Source organism: Rhinatrema bivittatum, chromosome 2 (genome assembly GCF_901001135.1).
Source record: "Rhinatrema bivittatum chromosome 2, aRhiBiv1.1, whole genome shotgun sequence".
Classification (NCBI taxonomy): Eukaryota; Metazoa; Chordata; class Amphibia; order Gymnophiona; family Rhinatrematidae; genus Rhinatrema; species Rhinatrema bivittatum.
The window spans coordinates 814,077,538-814,097,624 of NC_042616.1; the positions used below are offsets into that span (position 1 = coordinate 814,077,538).

Sequence of the window (20,087 nt, forward strand, 5' to 3'; positions counted from 1 at the left end):
CCTGATACTAGCACAGACTGAGGGAGCCCCTCTCTCCCTGCCTGATACTAGCACAGACTGAGGGAGCCCCTCTCTCCATGCCTGATACTAGCACAGACTGAGGGAGCCCCTCTCTCCATGCCTGATACTAGCACAGACTGAGGGAGCCCCTCTCTCCATGCCTGATACTGGCACAGACTGAGGGAGCCCCTCTCTCCATGCCTGATACTGGCACAGACTGAGGGAGCCCCTCTCTCCCTGCCTGATACTAGCACAGACTGAGGGAGCCCCTCTCTCCCTGCCTGATACTAGCACAGACTGAGGGAGCCCCTCTCTCCCTGCCTGATACTGGCACAGACTGAGGGAGCCCCTCTCTCCATGCCTGATACTAGCACAGACTGAGGGAGCCCCTCTCTCCATGCCTGATACTAGCACAGACTGAGGGAGCCCCTCTCTCCCTGCCTGATACTAGCACAGACTGAGGGAGCCCCTCTCTCCATGCCTGATACTAGCACAGACTGAGGGAGCCCCTCTCTCCCTGCCTGATACTAGCACAGACTGAGGGAGCCCCTCTCTCCATGTCTGATACTAGCACAGACTGAGGGAGCCCCTCTCTCCCTGCCTGATACTAGCACAGACTGAGGGAGCCCCTCTCTCCATGCCTGATACTAGCACAGACTGAGGGAGCCCCTCTCTCCCTGCCTGATACTAGCACAGACTGAGGGAGCCCCTCTCTCCATGTCTGATACTAGCACAGACTGAGGGAGCCCCTCTCTCCATGCCTGACACTAGCACAGACTGAGGGAGTCCCTCTCTCCATGCCTGATACTAGCACAGACTGAGGGAGCCCCTCTCTCCATGCCTGATACTAGCACAGACTGAGGGAGCCCCTCTCTCCATGCCTGATACTAGCACAGACTGAGGGAGCCCCTCTCTCCATGCCTGATACTGGCACAGACTGAGGGAGCCCCTCTCTCCCTGCCTGATACTAGCACAGACTGAGGGAACCCCTCTCTCCATGCCTGATACTAGCACAGACTGAGGGAGCCCCTCTCCCTGCCTGATACTAGCACAGACTGAGGGAGCCCCTCTCTCCCTGCCTGATACTAGCACAGACTGAGGGAGCCCCTCTCTCCCTGCCTGATACTAGCACAGACTGAGGGAGCCCCTCTCTCCCTGCCTGATACTAGCACAGACTGAGGGAGCCCCTCTCTCCATGCCTGATACTAGCACAGACTGAGGGAGCCCCTCTCTCCATGCCTGATACTAGCACAGACTGAGGAAGCTCCTCTCCCTGCCTGATACTGGCACAGACTGAGGGAGCTCCTCTCTCCATGCCTGATACTAGCACAGACTGAGGGAGCCCCTCTCTCCCTGCCTGATACTAGCACAGACTGAGGGAGCCCCTCTCTCCATGCCTGATACTAGCACAGACTGAGGGAGCCCCTCTCTCCATGCCTGATACTAGCACAGACTGAGGGAGCCCCTCTCTCCATGTCTGATACTAGCACAGACTGAGGGAGCCCCTCTCTCCATGTCTGATACTAGCACAGACTGAGGGAGCCCCTCTCTCCCTGCCTGATACTAGCACAGACTGAGGGAGCCCCTCTCTCCATGCCTGATACTAGCACAGACTGAGGGAGCCCCTCTCTCCCTGCCTGATACTAGCACAGACTGAGGGAGCCCCTCTCTCCCTGCCTGATACTAGCACAGACTGAGGGAGCCCCTCTCTCCATGCCTGATACTAGCACAGACTGAGGGAGCCCCTCTCTCCATGTTTGATACTAGCACAGACTGAGGGAGCCCCTCTCTCCATGCCTGATACTAGCACAGACTGAGGGAGCCCCTCTCTCCATGCCTGATACTAGCACAGACTGAGGGAGCCCCTCTCTCCCTGCCTGACACTAGCACAGACTGAGGGAGCCCCTCTCTCCCTGCCTGATACTAGCACAGACTGAGGGAGCCCCTCTCTCCATGCCTGATACTAGCACAGACTGAGGGAGCCCCTCTCTCCATGCCTGATACTAGCACAGACTGAGGGAGCCCCTCTCTCCATGCCTGATACTAGCACAGACTGAGGGAGCCCCTCTCTCCCTGCCTGACACTAGCACAGACTGAGGGAGCCCCTCTCTCCCTGCCTGATACTAGCACAGACTGAGGGAGCCCCTCTCTCCCTGCCTGATACTAGCACAGACTGAGGGAGCCCCTCTCCCTGCCTGATACTAGCACAGACTGAGGGAGCCCCTCTCTCCCTGCCTGATACTAGCACAGGCTGAGGGAGCCCCTCTCTCCATGCCTGATACTAGCACAGACTGAGGGAGCCCCTCTCCCTGCCTGATACTAGCACAGACTGAGGGAGCCCCTCTCCCTGCCTGATACTAGCACAGACTGAGGGAGCCCCTCTCTCCCTGCCTGATACTAGCACAGACTGAGGGAGCCCCTCTCTCCATGCCTGATACTAGCACAGACTGAGGGAGCCCCTCTCTCCATGCCTGATACTAGCACAGACTGAGGGAGCCCCTCTCTCTGCCTGATACTAGCACAGACTGAGGGAGCCCTTCTCTCCCTGCCTGATACTAGCACAGACTGAGGGAGCCCCTCTCCCTGCCTGATACTAGCACAGACTGAGGGAGCCCCTCTCTCCATGCCTGATACTAGCACAGACTGAGGGAGCCCCTCTCTCCATGCCTGATACTGGCACAGACTGAGGGAGCCCCTCTCTCCCTGCCTGATACTAGCACAGACTGAGGGAGCCCCTCTCTCCCTGCCTGATACTAGCACAGACTGAGGGAGCCCCTCTCTCCCTGCCTGATACTAGCACAGACTGAGGGAGCCCCTCTCTCCCTGCCTGATACTACCACAGACTGAGGGAGCCCCTCTCTCCATGCCTGATACTAGCACAGACTGAGGGAGCCCCTCTCTCCCTGCCTGATACTAGCACAGACTGAGGGAGCCCCTCTCCCTGCCTGATACTAGCACAGACTGAGGGAGCCCCTCTCCCTGCCTGATACTAGCACAGACTGAGGGAGCCCCTCTCTCCCTGCCTGATACTAGCACAGACTGAGCGAGCCCCTCTCTCCATGTCTGATACTAGCACAGACTGAGGGAGCCCCTCACTCCATGTCTGATACTAGCACAGACTGAGGGAGCCCCTCTCTCCATGCCTGATACTAGCACAGACTGAGGGAGCCCCTCTCTCCATGCCTGATACTAGCACAGACTGAGGGAGCCCCTCTCTCCCTGCCTGATACTAGCACAGACTGAGGGAGCCCCTCTCTCCATGCCTGATACTAGCACAGACTGAGGGAGCCCCTCTCCATGCCTGATACTAGCACAGACTGAGGGAGCCCCTCTCTCCATGCCTGATACTAGCACAGACTGAGGGAGCCCCTCTCTCCCTGCCTGATACTAGCACAGACTGAGGGAGCCCCTCTCTCCATGCCTGATACTAGCACAGACTGAGGGAGCCCCTCTCTCCATGCCTGATACTAGCACAGACTGAGGGAGCCCCTCTCTCCATGCCTGATACTAGCACAGACTGAGGGAGCCCCTCTCTCCCTGCCTGATACTAGCACAGACTAAGGGAGCCCCTCTCTCCATGTCTGATACTAGCACAGACTGAGGGAGCCCCTCTCTCCATGCCTGATACTAGCACAGACTGAGGGAGCCCCTCTCTCCCTGCCTGATACTAGCACAGACTGAGGGAGCCCCTCTCTCCCTGCCTGATACTAGCACAGACTGAGGGAGCCCCTCTCTCCATGCCTGATACTAGCACAGACTGAGGGAGCCCCTCTCTCCATGCCTGATACTAGCACAGACCGAGGGAGCCCCTCTCTCCATGCCTGATACTGGCACAGACTGAGGGAGCCCCTCTCTCCATGCCTGATACTAGCACAGACTGAGGGAGCCCCTCTCTCCATGCCTGATACTAGCACAGACCGAGGGAGCCCCTCTCTCCATGCCTGATACTGGCACAGACTGAGGGAGCCCCTCTCTCCATGCCTGATACTAGCACAGACTGAGGGAGCCCCTCTCTCCCTGCCTGATACTAGCACAGACTGAGGGAGCCCCTCTCTCCCTGCCTGATACTAGCACAGACTGAGGGAGCCCCTCTCTCCATGTCTGATACTAGCACAGACTGAGGGAGCCCCTCTCTCTATGCCTGATACTAGCACAGGCTGAGGGAGCCCCTCTCTCCATGCCTGATACTGGCACAGACTGAGGGAGCCCCTCTCTCCCTGCCTGATACTGGCACAGACTGAGGGAGCCCCTCTCTCCCTGCCTGATACTAGCACAGACTGAGGGAGCCCCTCTCTCCATGCCTGATACTAGCACAGGCTGAGGGAGCCCCTCTCTCCATGTCTGATACTAGCACAGACTGAGGGAGCCCCTCTCTCCCTGCCTGATACTAGCACAGACTGAGGAGCCCCTCTCTCCCTGCCTGATACTAGCACAGACTGAGGAGCCCCTCTCCATGCCTGATACTAGCACAGACTGAGGGAGCCCCTCTCTCCATGCCTGATACTAGCACAGACTGAGGGAGCCCCTCTCTCCATGCCTGATACTAGCACAGACTGAGGGAGCCCCTCTCTCCCTGCCTGATACTAGCACAGACTGAGGGAGCCCCTCTCTCCCTGCCTGATACTAGCACAGACTGAGGGAGCCCCTCTCTCCATGCCTGATACTAGCACAGACTGAGGGAGCCCCTCTCTCCATGCCTGATACTAGCACAGACTGAGGGGAGCCCTCTCTCTCCATGCCTGATACTAGCACAGACTGAGGGAGCCCCTCTCTCCCTGCCTGATACTAGCACAGACTGAGGGAGCCCCTCTCTCCCTGCCTGATACTAGCACAGACTGAGGGAGCCCCTCTCTCCATGCCTGATACTAGCACAGACTGAGGAGCCCTCTCTCCATGCCTGATACTAGCACAGACTGAGGGAGCCCCTCTCTCCATGCCTGATACTAGCACAGACTGAGGGAGCCCCTCTCTCCCTGCCTGATACTAGCACAGACTGAGGGAGCCCCTCTCTCCCTGCCTGATACTAGCACAGACTGAGGGAGCCCCTCTCTCCCTGCCTGATACTAGCACAGACTGAGGGAGCCCCTCTCTCCCATGCCTGACACTAGCACAGACTGAGGGAGCTCCTCTCTCCATGCCTGATACTAGCACAGACTGAGGGAGCCCCTCTCTCCCTGCCTGATACTAGCACAGACTGAGGGAGCCCCTCTCTCCATGCCTGATACTAGCACAGACTGAGGGAGCCCCTCTCTCCATGCCTGATACTAGCACAGACTGAGGGAGCTCCTCTCTCCATGCCTGATACTAGCACAGACTGAGGGAGCCCCTCTCTCCATGCCTGATACTAGCACAGACTGAGGGAGCCCCTCTCTCCCTGCCTGATACTAGCACAGACTGAGGGAGCCCCTCTCTCCCTGCCTGATACTAGCACAGACTGAGGGAGCCCCTCTCTCCCTGCCTGATACTAGCACAGACTGAGGGAGCCCCTCTCTCCATGCCTGATACTAGCACAGACTGAGGGAGCCCCTCTCTCCCTGCCTGATACTAGCACAGACTGAGGGAGCCCCTCTCTCCATGCCTGATACTAGCACAGACTGAGGGAGCCCCTCTCTCCATGCCTGATACTAGCACAGACTGAGGGAGCCCCTCTCTCCATGCCTGATACTAGCACAGACTGAGGGACCCCCTCTCTCCCTGCCTGATACTAGCACAGACTGAGGGAGCCCCCCTCTCCATGCCTGATACTAGCACAGACTGAGGGAGCCCCTCTCTCCATGCCTGATACTAGCACAGACTGAGGGAGCCCCTCTCTCCCTGCCTGATACTAGCACAGACTGATGGAGCCCCTCTCTCCCTGCCTGATACTAGCACAGACTGAGGGAGCCCCTCTCTCCCTGCCTGATACTAGCACAGACTGAGGGAGCCCCACTCTCCCTGCCTGATACTAGCACAGACTGAGGGAGCCCCTCTCTCCATGCCTGATACTAGCACAGACTGAGGGAGCCCCTCTCTCCCTGCCTGATACTAGCACAGACTGAGGGAGCCCCTCTCTCCATGCCTGATACTAGCACAGACTGAGGGAGCCCCTCTCTCCATGCCTGATACTAGCACAGACTGAGGGAGCCCCTCTCTCCCTGCCTGATACTAGCACAGACTGAGGGAGCCCCTCTCTCCATGCCTGATACTAGCACAGACTGAGGGAGCCCCTCTCTCCATGCCTGATACTAGCACAGACTGAGGGAGCCCCTCTCTCCCTGCCTGATACTAGCACAGACTGATGGAGCCCCTCTCTCCCTGCCTGATACTAGCACAGACTGAGGGAGCCCCTCTCTCCCTGCCTGACACTAGCACAGACTGACGGAGCCCCTCTCTCCCTGCCTGATACTAGCACAGACTGAGGGAGCCCCTCTCTCCATGCCTGACACTAGCACAGACTGAGAGAGCCCCTCTCTCCATGCCTGATACTAGCACAGACTGAGGGAGCCCCTCTCCCTGCCTGATACTAGCACAGACTGAGGGAGCCCCTCTCTCCATGCCTGATACTGGCACAGACTGAGGGAGCCCCTCTCTCCCTGCCTGATACTAGCACAGACTGAGGGAGCCCCTCTCTCCCTGCCTGATACTAGCACAGACTGAGGGAGCCCCTCTCTCCATGCCTGATACTAGCACAGACTGAGGGAGCCCCTCTCTCCATGCCTGATACTAGCACAGACTGAGGGAGCCCCTCTCTCCCTGCCTGACACTAGCACAGACTGAGGGAGCCCCTCTCTCCCTGCCTGACACTAGCACAGACTGAGGGAGCCCCTCTCTCCATGCCTGATACTGGCACAGACTGAGGGAGCCCCTCTCTCCCTGCCTGACACTAGCACAGACTGAGGGAGCCCCTCTCTCCCTGCCTGATACTAGCACAGACTGAGGGAGCCCCTCTCTCCATGCCTGATACTAGCACAGACTGAGGGAGCCCCTCTCTCCATGCCTGATACTAGCACAGACTGAGGGAGCCCCTCTCTCCATGCCTGACACTAGCACAGACTGAGGGAGCCCCTCTCTCCCTGCCTGATACTAGCACAGACTGAGGGAGCCCCTCTCCCTGCCTGATACTAGCACAGACTGAGGGAGCCCCTCTCTCCATGCCTGATACTGGCACAGACTGAGGGAGCCCCTCTCTCCATGTCTGATACTAGCACAGACTGAGGGAGCCCCTCTCTCCATGCCTGATACTGGCACAGACTGAGGGAGCCCCTCTCTCCATGTCTGATACTAGCACAGACTGAGGGAGCCCCTCTCTCCCTGCCTGATACTAGCACAGACTGAGGGAGCCCCTCTCTCCATGCCTGATACTAGCACAGACTGAGGGAGCCCCTCTCCCTGCCTGATACTAGCACAGACTGAGGGAGCCCCTCTCTCCATGCCTGATACTGGCACAGACTGAGGGAGCCCCTCTCTCCCTGCCTGATACTAGCACAGACTGAGGGAGCCCCTCTCTCCATGCCTGATACTAGCACAGACTGAGGGAGCCCCTCTCTCCATGCCTGATACTAGCACAGACTGAGGGAGCCCCTCTCTCCATGCCTGATACTAGCACAGACTGAGGGAGCCCCTCTCTCCATGCCTGATACTAGCACAGACTGAGGGAGCCCCTCTCTCCATGCCTGATACTAGCACAGACTGAGGGAGCCCCTCTCTCCCTGCCTGATACTAGCACAGACTGAGGGAGCCCCTCTCTCCATGCCTGATACTAGCACAGACTGAGGGAGCCCCTCTCTCACTGCCTGATACTAGCACAGACTGAGGGAGCCCCTCTCTCCATGCATGATACTAGCACAGACTGAGGGAGCCCCCTCTCTCCATGCCTGATACTAGCACAGACTGAGGGAGCCCCTCTCTCCATGCCTGATACTAGCACAGACTGAGGGAGCCCCTCTCTCCCTGTCTGATACTAGCACAGACTGAGGGAGCCCCTCTCTCCCTGCCTGATACTAGCACAGACCGAGGGAGCCCCTCTCTCCCTGCCTGATACTAGCACAGACCGAGGGAGCCCCTCTCTCCCTGCCTGATACTAGCACAGACCGAGGGAGCCCCTCTCTCCCTGCCTGATACTAGCACAGACCGAGGGAGCCCCCTCTCTCCCTGCCTGATACTGGCACAGACTGAGGGAGCCCCTCTCTCCATGCCTGATACTAGCACAGACCGAGGGAGCCCCTCTCTCCCTGCCTGATACTAGCACAGACCGAGGGAGCCCCTCTCTCCCTGCCTGATACTGGCACAGACTGAGGGAGCCCCTCTCTCCATGCCTGATACTAGCACAGACTGAGGGAGCCCCTCTCTCCCTGCCTGATACTAGCACAGACTGAGGGAGCCCCTCTCTCCATGCCTGATACTAGCACAGACTGAGGGAGCCCCTCTCTCCATGCCTGATACTAGCACAGACTGAGGGAGCCCCTCTCTCCCTGCCTGATACTAGCACAGACTGAGGGAGCCCCTCTCTCCCTGCCTGATACTAGCACAGACTGAGGGAGCCCCTCTCTCCATGCCTGATACTAGCACAGACTGAGGGAGCCCCTCTCTCACTGCCTGATACTAGCACAGACTGAGGGAGCCCCTCTCCCTGCCTGATACTAGCACAGACTGAGGGAGCCCCTCTCCCTGCCTGATACTAGCACAGACTGAGGGAGCCCCTCTCTCCATGCCTGACACTAGCACAGACTGAGGGAGCCCCTCTCTCCCTGCCTGATACTAGCACAGACTGAGGGAGACCCTCTCTCCATGCCTGATACTAGCACAGACTGAGGGAGCCCCTCTCTCCCTGCCTGATACTAGCACAGACTGAGGGAGCCCCTCTCTCCATGCCTGATACTAGCACAGACTGAGGGAGCCCCTCTCTCCATGCCTGATACTGGCACAGACTGAGGGAGCCCCTCTCTCCCTGCCTGATACTAGCACAGACTGAGGGAGCCCCTCTCCCTGCCTGATACTAGCACAGACTGAGGGAGCCCCTCTCTCCCTGCCTGATACTAGCACAGACTGAGGGAGACCCTCTCTCCATGCCTGATACTAGCACAGACTGAGGGAGACCCTCTCTCCCTGCCTGATACTAGCACAGACTGAGGGAGCCCCTCTCTCCATGCCTGATACTAGCACAGACTGAGGGAGCCCCTCTCTCCATGCCTGATACTGGCACAGACTGAGGGAGCCCCTCTCTCCCTGCCTGATACTAGCACAGACTGAGGTTGCCCCTCTCCCTGCCTGATACTAGCACAGACTGAGGGAGCCCCTCTCTCCCTGCCTGATACTAGCACAGACTGAGGGAGCCCCTCTCTCCCTGCCTGATACTAGCACAGACTGAGGGAGCCCCTCTCTCCCTGCCTGATACTAGCACAGACTGAGGGAGCCCCTCTCTCCCTGCCTGATACTAGCACAGACTGAGGGAGCCCCTCTCTCCCTGCCTGATACTAGCACAGACTGAGGGAGCCCCTCTCTCCCTGCCTGATACTAGCACAGACTGAGGGAGCCCCTCTCTCCATGCCTGATACTAGCACAGACTGAGGGAGCCCCTCTCTCCCTGCCTGATACTAGCACAGACTGAGGGAGCCCCTCTCTCCCTGCCTGATACTGGCACAGACTGAGGGAGCCCCTCTCTCCCTGCCTGATACTAGCACAGACTGAGGGAGCCCCTCTCTCCCTGCCTGATACTAGCACAGACTGAGGGAGCCCCTCTCCCTGCCAAACACTAGAACAGACTGAAGTTGGCCCTCTCCCTCTATCCCCAGTATATCATCATTCTTCTTTCGTCTGCAGAAGTGATATTGCTCAGCTCTAATGTGCCCTTACACACCAATGTTGTGATGTATTCTCGCCCCTCTATGTTTACTGAAGAGATATCACCTAGCCACAGTATATCATCTGCTACCCTCCCGCTTTTGTCTACAGGATTGATATCACTAGTTTCTGGCATCTCCTCAGCCTCCTGCATGTATAGGAATGGTATCACCCTACCTGCCCATCCATGCCTGCAGAAGAGATATCAACCTGCTCCTGTATATTCTCGCACTCTGTCTACATAAGTGATATCACTTAAATCTAGTGCATTCTTCCCCCCCCCCCCCCCAGCCCCCCACTCCATCTCTGACCAGGAGATATCACCCACACCTGGTGTATTCTCACCCTCTGTGTCTGCAGAACTGATATCATCCAGGCCAGATATATCCTCACCCCCTTATGTATGCAGAAGTGGTGACACACAGCCATTGAAGATCCTCATCCTCCTCTGTCTGCAGAAGGGATATGACTCAACTCATGGACAGTTTCACATCCCACTGTGCCTACAAACGTGGTAACAGCCATCCCTGGTGTACCCTCATAACCGCCATGTCTGCAGAAATGATATCACCCAACCCCGGTGTATCCTCATGCTCTCGCATGTCTGCAGAAATATCACCGAGCCCTGTGTATCCTCGCACTCCCACATGTCTGCAGAAATATCACCCAGCCCGGTGTATCCTCGCACTCCCACATGTCTGCAGAAATATCACCCAGCCCGGTGTATCCTCGCATTCCCACATGTCTGCAGAAATATCACCCAGCCCGGTGTATCCTCGCATTCCCACATGTCTGCAGAAATATCACCCAGCCCGGTGTATCCTCGCACTCCCACATGTCTGCAGAAATATCACCCAGCCCGGTGTATCCTCGCACTCCCACATGTCTGCAGAAATATCACCCAGCCCGGTGTATCCTCGCATTCCCACCTGTCTACAGAAATGATATCACCCAGCCCTGTGTATCCTCGCATTCCAACCTGTCTACAGAAATGATATCACCCAGCCCTGTGTAACCTCGCATTCCAACCTGTCTACAGAAATGATATCACCCAGCCCTGTGTATCCTCGCATTCCCACCTGTCTATAGAAATGATATCACCCAGCCCTGTGTAACCTCGCATTCCAACCTGTCTACAGAAATGATATCACCCAGCCCTGTGTATCCTCGCATTCCCACCTGTCTATAGAAATGATATCACCCAGCCCTGTGTATCCTCGCATTCCCACCTGTCTACAGAAATGATATCACCCAGCCCTGTGTATCCTCGCATTCCCACCTGTCTACAGAAATGATATCACCCAGCCCTGTGTATCCTCGCATTCCCACATGTCTGCAGAAATATCACCCAGCCCTGTGTATCCTCACACTCCCACATGTCTGCAGAAATATCAACCAGCCCTGTGTATCCTTGCATTCCCACATGTCTGCAGAAATATCACCCAGCCCTGTGTATCCTCGCATTCCCACCTGTCTACAGAAATGATATCACCCAGCCCTGTGTATCCTCGCATTCCCACCTGTCTACAGAAATGATATCACCCAGCCCTGTGTATCCTCGCATTCCCACATGTCTGCAGAAATATCTCCCAGACCTGTGTATCCTTGAACACTCACAGGTCTGCAGAAAAGAAATCACCCAACCCGGTGTATCCTCGCACTCCCACAGGTCTGCAGAAGAGATATCACCCAGCCCCGTGTATCTTTGCACTCCCACAGGTCTGCAGGAATGATATCACCCAGCCCGGTGTATCTTCGCACTCCCACAGGTCTGCAGAAATATCTCCCAGACCTGTGTATCCTTGAACACTCACAGGTCTGCAGAAGAGAAATCACCCAACCCGGTGTATCCTCGCACTCACACATGTCTGCAAGAATGATATCACCCAGCCCGGTGTATCCTCACACTCCCACAAATCTGCAGAAGAGATATCCCCCAACCCCGTGTATCTTCGCACTCCCACAGGACTGCAGAAGAGATATCACCCAGCCCGGTGATTCCTCGCACGCCCACAGGTCTACAGGAATGATATCACCCAGCCCGGTGTATCCTTGCAATCCCACAGGTCTGCAGGAATGATATCACCCAGCCCGGTGTATCCTCATACTCCCACAAGTCTGCAGAAGAGATATCACCCAGCCCCGTGTATCTTTGCACTCCCACAGGTCTGCAGGAATGATATCACCCAGCCCGGTGTATCCTTGCAATCCCACAGGTCTGCAGGAATGATATCACCCAGCCCGGTGTATCCTCGCACTTCCACAGGTCTACAGGAATGATATCACCTAGCCCGGTGTATCCTCATACTCCCACAAGTCTGCAGAAGAGATATCACCCAGCCCCGTGTATCTTTGCACTCCCACAGGTCTGCAGGAATGATATCACCCAGCCTGGTGTATCCTTGCAGTCCCACAGGTCTGCAGGAATGATATCACCCAGCCCGGTGTATCCTCGCACTTCCACAGGTCTACAGGAATGATATCACCTAGCCCGGTGTATCGTCGCAGGCCCACAGGTCTGCAGGAATGATATCACCCAGCCCGGTGTATCCTCGCACTCCCACAGGTCTACAGGAATGATATCACCCAGCCTGGTGTATCCTCGCACTCCCATAGGTCTACAGGAATGATATCACCCAGCCCGGTGTATCGTCGCAGGCCCACAGGTCTGCAGGAATGATATCACCCAGCCCGGTGTATCCTCGCACTCCCACAAGTCTGCGGAAGAGAAATCACCCAGTCCGGTGTATCCTCGCGCTTCCATATATCTGTAGATGAGATATCACCCAGCCTGGTGTATGCTTGCACTCCCAAATGTCTGCAGAAGAGATATCACCTAGCCCAGTTTATCCTCGCACTCCCACGTCTGCAGAGATATCACCCAACCTTAGTGTATCCTCGCATTCCTATATGTCTGCAGAAATATCACCCAGCTTGGTGTATCCTTGCACTTCCACAGATCGGCAGAAGAGAAATCACCCAGCCTGGTGTATACTTGCACTCTCACATTTCTGCAGGAATGATATCACCCAGCTCGGTGTATCCTCGCACTTCCATATGTCTGCAGGAATGATATCACCCAGCTCGGTGTATCCTCACACTCACAAATGTCTGCAGAAATATCACCCAGTCCGGTGTATCCTCGCACTCCCAAATGTCTGCAGAAATATCATCACCTAACCCTGGTATATCATCACACTTCCACAGGTCTGCAGAAATGAAATCACCCAGCCCAGTGTATACTCGCACTCCCATATGTCTTCAGAAATGATATCACTCAGCTTGGTGTATCCTCATACTCCCACATGTCTGCAGGAGAGATATCACCAGCCCGTTGTATCCTCACACTCCCACATGTCTACAGAAGAGATATCACCCAGCCTGGTGTATCTTTTCACTCCTACATAACTGCAGAAGAGATATCACCCAGCCCAGTGTATCCTCGCACTCCCATATGTCTGCAGAAGAGATATCACCCAGCCTGGTGTATCCTCACACTCCCACATGTCTGCAGAAATGATATCACGCAGCCTGGTGTATCCTCATACTCCCACATGTCTGCAGGAGAGATATCACCAGCCCGTTGTAACCTCACACTCCCACATGTCTGCAGAAGAGATATCACCCAGCCTGGTGTATCTTTTCACTCCCACATAACTGCAGAAGAGATATCACTCAGCCCGGTGTATCCTCGTACTCCCACATGTCTGCAGGAATGATGTCACCCAGCCCAGTGTATCCTCACACTCCCATATGTCTGCAGAAATGATATCACCCAGCCCGGTGTATCCTCGCACTCTCACATGTCTTCAGAAAATCACATAGCCTGGTGTATCCTCTGATTCCCACATGTCTGCAGAAGTGATATCACCCAGCCCGGTGTATCCTCGCACTCTCACATGTCTTCAGAAAATCACACAGACCGGTGTATCCTCTCATTCCCACATGTCTGCAGAAGAGATATCACCCAGCCTGGTGTATCTTTTCACTCCCACATAACTGCAGAAGAGATATCACTCAGCCCGGTGTATCCTCGTACTCCCACATGTCTGCAGGAATGATATCACCCAGCCCAGTGTATCCTCACACTCCCATATGTCTGCAGAAGTGATATCACCCAGCCCAGTGTTTCCTCACACTTCTTCAGAAAATCACACAGACCGGTGTATCCTCTCATTCCCACATGTCTGCAGAAGTAATATCACCCAGCCCGGTGTATCCTCGCACTCTCACATGTCTTCAGAAAATCACACATTCCCTGTACGTACCAGGATCAGTCCAGACTGCTGGGTTATGCCTCCCCTCCAGCAGATGGAGTCAGAGAGAAAATTGAAAAGCACCCCCTAGATATACCGGTGTACCAGCTGCGATCCCTCAGTATTTCCTCTGACTCCAGCAGATTGAGAGGCATAACCTGCGGTCCTGTTCTGACTAGCTTTTCTTCTAAAAAAATTTCCAGGTGTTCACACAGTCCAGTGTATCCTCTCATTCCCTCATGTCTGCAGAAGTGATATCACTCAGCCCGGTGTATCCTTGCACTTTCACATGTCTTCAGAAAATCACACAGTCCGGTGTATCCTCTCATTCCCACATGTCTGCAGAAGTGATATCACCCAGCCCGGTGTATCCTCGTACTCCTACATGTCTTCAGAAAATCACACAGTCCGGTGTATCCTCTCATTCCCACATGTCTGCAGAAGTGATATCACCCAGCCCGGTGTATCCTCGTACGCCTACATGTCTTCAGAAAATCACACAGTCCGGTGTATCCTCTCATTCCCACATGTCTGCAGAAGTGATATCACCCAGCCCGGTGTATCCTCGCACTCCCATATGTCTGCAGGAATGATATCACCCAGCCCAGTGTATCCTCGCACTCTCACATGTCTTCAGAAATATCACATAGCCCGGTGTATCCTCTCATTCCCACATGTCTGCAGAAATGATATCACCCAGCCCGGTGTATCCTCGCACTCTCACATTTCTTCAGAAAATCACACAGTCCGATGTATCCTCTCATTCCCACATGTCTGCAGAAGTGATATCACCCAGCCCGGTGTATCCTCGCACTCTCACATGTCTTCAGAAATATCACATAGCCCAGTGTATCCTCTCATTCCCACATGTCTGCAGAAATGATATCACCCAGCCCGGTGTATCCTTGCACTCTCACATTTCTTCAGAAAATCACACAGTCCGGTGTATCCTCTCATTCCCATATGTCTGCAGAAGTGATATCACCCAGCCCGGTGTATCCTCTCATTCCCACATGTCTGCAGAAGTGATATCACCCAGCCCGGTGTATCCTCGCACTCTCACATGTCTTCAGAAATATCACATAGCCCGGTGTATCCTCTCATTCCCACATGTCTGCAGAAGTGATATCACCCAGCCCGGTGTATCCTCGCACTCTCACATTTCTTCAGAAAATCACACAGTCCGGTGTATCCTCTCATTCCCATATGTCTGCAGAAGTGATATCACCCAGCCCGGTGTATCCTCTCATTCCCACATGTCTGCAGAAGTGATATCACCCAGCCCGGTGTATCCTCGCACTCTCACATGTCTTCAGAAATATCACATAGCCCGGTGTATCCTCTCATTCCCACATGTCTGCAGAAGTGATATCACCCAGCCCGGTGTATCCTCGCACTCTCACATGTCTGCAGAAGTGATATCACCTTGCTCTGTTGTACCTTCAATCCACATTATCTGGGAAATTGGTATTACCAAGCCCCTGGTGTATTCTCACAGTCCCCTGTGCTTGCACAAGTGATATCACTCAGCTTCCAGTTCTCATACAGTTTCCGGTGTGGTTTAAACATTGCCTTCGTTGGATGACTTGTGGTGTGGTGTGGTTTCTAGTCTATATATTCTCTGTTCTCGTGCCTTTGGAGGTCCTTTGGTCCGCTGAATAAAAAAAGGAAGCAGTTACAACATTTCTAGCCCTTTCTCCTCCCTCCTGGAACTGCTCTCTTTCACCTCATTCTCCCCAAGATTCATTCCTCTTCTCTCTCCTTCCCTCTTCCCTCCATCTCTGCTTAACCTTTGTATGGTCTCTTCAGACCCCTATGCCTCTTTCTCTCCTTACTCTCTCCTAATATAGTAGATGACAGCATAAGAGATCCTTTGACCCCTGCAGTCTATGGAATCTATCCCAGCTGTCGCTTGTGGGATATCTTGCCTTATCCAGTCTAGTTTTGTTGGCTTCCTCGTTGGCTCTATACCCTTTATAGACCATTAAGGAACCAATCTTAATCCAAAGCTCTCCCAATATCTTAAATCCAAGTCTTGTAGTAATCTAAACAGTGACTAAAACTGTAGAGGTTATTGCCCGAACATCTGGCCTCTTAGGTCTCTGCAGTTTTGCTGGGAAGTACCAGACAAAACCAATCTGTCGGTACCAGCATGGGTTATTATGGCCTGCTGGTACACTAGGCCACGCTTCTTTTAGCCGCTCTTTCCTTCATCATTATCACTTCTCCACTCGCCTTTGATGTCGAGGAAATGAAGGATGGCTTGTTTGCAGAACTGCAGCCTCCACTCGTTGAGTATGACCGTAGACAGGGACCTTTGGACCTGTCCATCCTGCCTGCCCCACCTCTCTCCTAGTGCGATGCCGTAGATCCTAGCTGATCCTCAGCCTCCCTCTCACCACCTCATCACAAGTGATTTTCTGTGCTTATCCCTCAGTGCCTGTTCTAAGCTTTACCCACTGTTCAGACATCCCACCGTGCCCTTCCATGCTGCCTCCTAATAGCGGAGTGCCCTAGGGATCTGTACTGGGACCAGTGTTTAACTGGAAAAGGGAGCAATGAATGAGGTGATCAGATTTGCGGATGACACAAAACTATTCCAAAGTTGGAAAAAACACAAGAATGCAGAAGAACCTTGTTGAAGTTGGGGAACTGGACATTGAAATGGTAGATTAAATTTAATGTGGAGAAGTGGAAACTGCACACAGGGAAAAGTAAATCCTAACTATAGGTGCACAATGCTGCAATCCATGTTGGGAGTCAACACCCAGGAAAGGGATCTTGGATCATTGTGGACAGGTTGTTTATATATTTGGATTTCTTGCCCCGTTTTTTGGATACACAATTCACCCATACTGTGTGTACGATACATTAGAAGAGAAGCATGTGACAGAAGTCATTTGCAGCTTTATAATACTATCGGGCCAATGCAATAAGATGTGCGTTGGAATGGGAGCTCACGCTGAGCGCCCATTTTCCTAGTGCTCACGCAGCCACCGCTCCTGAGCGCACGGTGCAATGTTTTAACGAGCTGCTGTGTTAAAAAGGAGGCGCTAGAGAAGAAGTATGCATCCGTAGCGCTCAAAATCATCGGGCACCCGGGAGACGGCGGCTGTGCGCCCACAGTTGCAAATAGTGCCTAATACGTGCGTCCATTTTATCCCGCTTCAGGTGGATTTCTGAACACCAAGTACGCACGCACAATAGCAAGGGGCGACATTGGCCTGGAGCGGGTCTGTTGTGTGTATATTGCGTATCCAGAATTTGTTGTTTTCATCGAGCTGTTATATTATACCTTTTATTCTTTTTCACCGCAAGCAGTAGGCGTAAACGAATAAAGGTAGGAACCACTTGATTTAACGCCAGCTCCAGGGCTGGAGTTAAATTTACTGCGTTAAAAAGCGTGCATTGGGTGCCCAGTTGTTTCCTGCATCGGGGGAGTGGGGTTTAAAGCTAATAAGCCTCATCTACAGGGAATTTAACCGTGGTGAGCATTGTCGGCTACGCAGTTGGTTGGGCGTGCGTTTTGGTCGCTCTAATCTCTTATTGCATCAGGTTGCCAGTCTAGCGCATCCAAAATGCGTGTCCAGCTGCATGTAAAGCTGGCTGAGTGCACTTTATTGCATCAGCCCCTGTGTGTGTGTGAGGCCTCGATTCAGTGGTGCAGCGGTGGCAGTGCAGAAAGCAAAGAGAATGCTGGGAATGGGGACTACTACAGAGAGGATCACATGGGCCTCCTCACCGAGCCATCAGGCGACCACACTCTGAGGACTGTGTGCAGTTCTGCTCTCCTCCATCTCCAGAAAGACAGCGGGACTAGACAAGGAGGGAGCATCTCTCCTGTGGCGAGAGGCTACGCAGGCTGGGGCCCTTCGGCCTTGGATAAGAGACAAGTCAGAGGGCGTATAATGGTGTTTTATAATAAAATCATGAGATGAGTGGAACAGGCAAAGAGGGACTGGTTATTTACTCTTTTTCAAATAGCATTAGGACTAGAGGACAGTCCTTGAAATGAACAGGTAACAGATTTCAAACAAATTGGAGAAAATCTGTTTTCACTGATTGCACAATCAGCCTGTGGAATTTGTTGCCAGGGGATGTGGTCAAGGTGACTGGTATAGCTGGATTTAAAAAGGGGTTGGGGGCATAATCCTAGTGGAAAAGCCCCTACACCATTATTAAGCAGGTAGGCCTTGGAAAGCCACTTCCTAATTACCTGGACTGGAACCTATGGTCTGATTCAGCACGGCACATCTTAAGTTACACCCTCTGTGCCCTCCCATCCCTTAGCTGTTATAGGCACAATTTACCACAACTCTGTACCAAGCAGAAAATATAAATAATACAAATACATAGCCTTACACCCTCTGTCCCCGTCCTGTGCCTCCATGTTCTCCCTTACTTTCTCCGTACACGCCCTGTGCCTCCATGTTCTCCTTACATCTGGCTGCTTCCCGCTATCCCTCTTTGTGGCTTTCTGTAGTACTCTCATTTTCGTTTTTACAAACTCTCGTCTCCTGTGCTTTCCAACCAGCTCCAGGTCCTCGAGGACAGGCTGAGCCCCACTGCATTTATCCACTTGCAGTTTCCTGGGTTCATAGAAGCAGTGAGGCAAACTGAAACCTGACATTGCCTGTCCCTGAGGCCCTGGAATTCTTTTGCCATCTCCTACCTCTCTCTCTTCCTCCCTGCTCCCCACCGTTTCCCATGCACAGGCTGTTTGTTTACGTTTGGGGTTGATTTGGGAACAGTTCAACGATGCCAACACGGAGGCTTCATGCTTTCCCGCTTGTGTTTTCCAGATCTCGGACATTCAAGTGAGCGGGCAGTCTGAGGACATGACAGCCAAGGAGAAGCTGCTGCTATGGTCCCAGCGCATGACAGAGAGCTACCAGGGGCTGCGATGTGACAATTTCACTAGCAGCTGGAGGGACGGACGCCTCTTCAATGCCATCATCCACCGCCACAAGTATTTATTTATTTATAATTTTGCATTATTTGATGCCCATGCCCAGCAGCAACAACTGCGCAGAGTGACTTACATATTTGTAAGGAGTTGAGCCTTTTTGTGCAAGGGGGAACACACCAGGCACGTACCTAGAATCCAAGCAAGGATGGTCTGCCCATGTAGCTAAGTAACAGAGTAGGTACTTGTGTACACATGTGCCTAGCACACAGAGTAAAGACCTGCATGAAAACATACCAAGGGCACAGATCAGGGACTAGTGTACTCATGTACCTATCCTGCAAATCAAGGACCTGTATACCCACTAGGACACAGATCAGGGACTGTTGTACACATGTACCTATCCTGCAAATCAAGGACCTGTATACCCACTAGGACACAGATCAGGGACTGTTGTACACATGCACCTATCCTGCAAATCAAGGACCTGTATACCCACTAGGACACAGATCAGGGACCGGTGTACACATGTACCTATCCTGCAAATCAAGGACCTGTATACCCACTAGGACACAGATCAGGGACTGTTGTACACATGTACCTATCCTGCAAATCAAGGACCTGTATACCCACTAGGACACAGATCAGGGACTGTTGTACACATGTACCTATCCTGCAAATCAAGGACCTGTATACACACTAGGACACAGATCAGGGACTGTTGTACACATGTGCCTAGCACACAGAGTAAAGACCTGCATGAAAACATCCCAAGGGCACAGAGCAGGGACCAGTGTACACATGTACCTAACATACAGAGTAAAGACCTGCATGAAAACATCCCAAGGGCACAGATCAGGGACCAGTGTACACATGTACCTATCCTGCAAATCAAGGACCTGTATACCCACTAGGACACAGATCAGGGACTAGTGTACACATGTACCTATCCTGCAAATCAAGGACCTGTATACCCACTAGGAGAAAGATCAGGGACTGTTGTACACATGCACCTATCCTGCAAATCAAGGACCTGTATACCCACTAGGACACAGATCAGGGACCAGTGTACACATGTACCTATCCTGCAAATCAAGGACCTGTAT

The 20,087-nt window shown here is 53.7% G+C and overlaps 1 protein-coding gene across 1 annotated transcript in view; it reads left to right on the forward strand.

Annotated features, from left to right (window-relative positions):
• Nucleotides 1-20,087, forward strand: part of PLEC (plectin) — a 443,280-nt gene that overhangs the window by 207,046 nt on the left and 216,147 nt on the right. Inside the window, 1 exon segment of the mRNA XM_029592256.1 lies at nucleotides 18,878-19,044. Within this exon segment, the coding sequence (XP_029448116.1) occupies nucleotides 18,878-19,044 (167 nt within the window).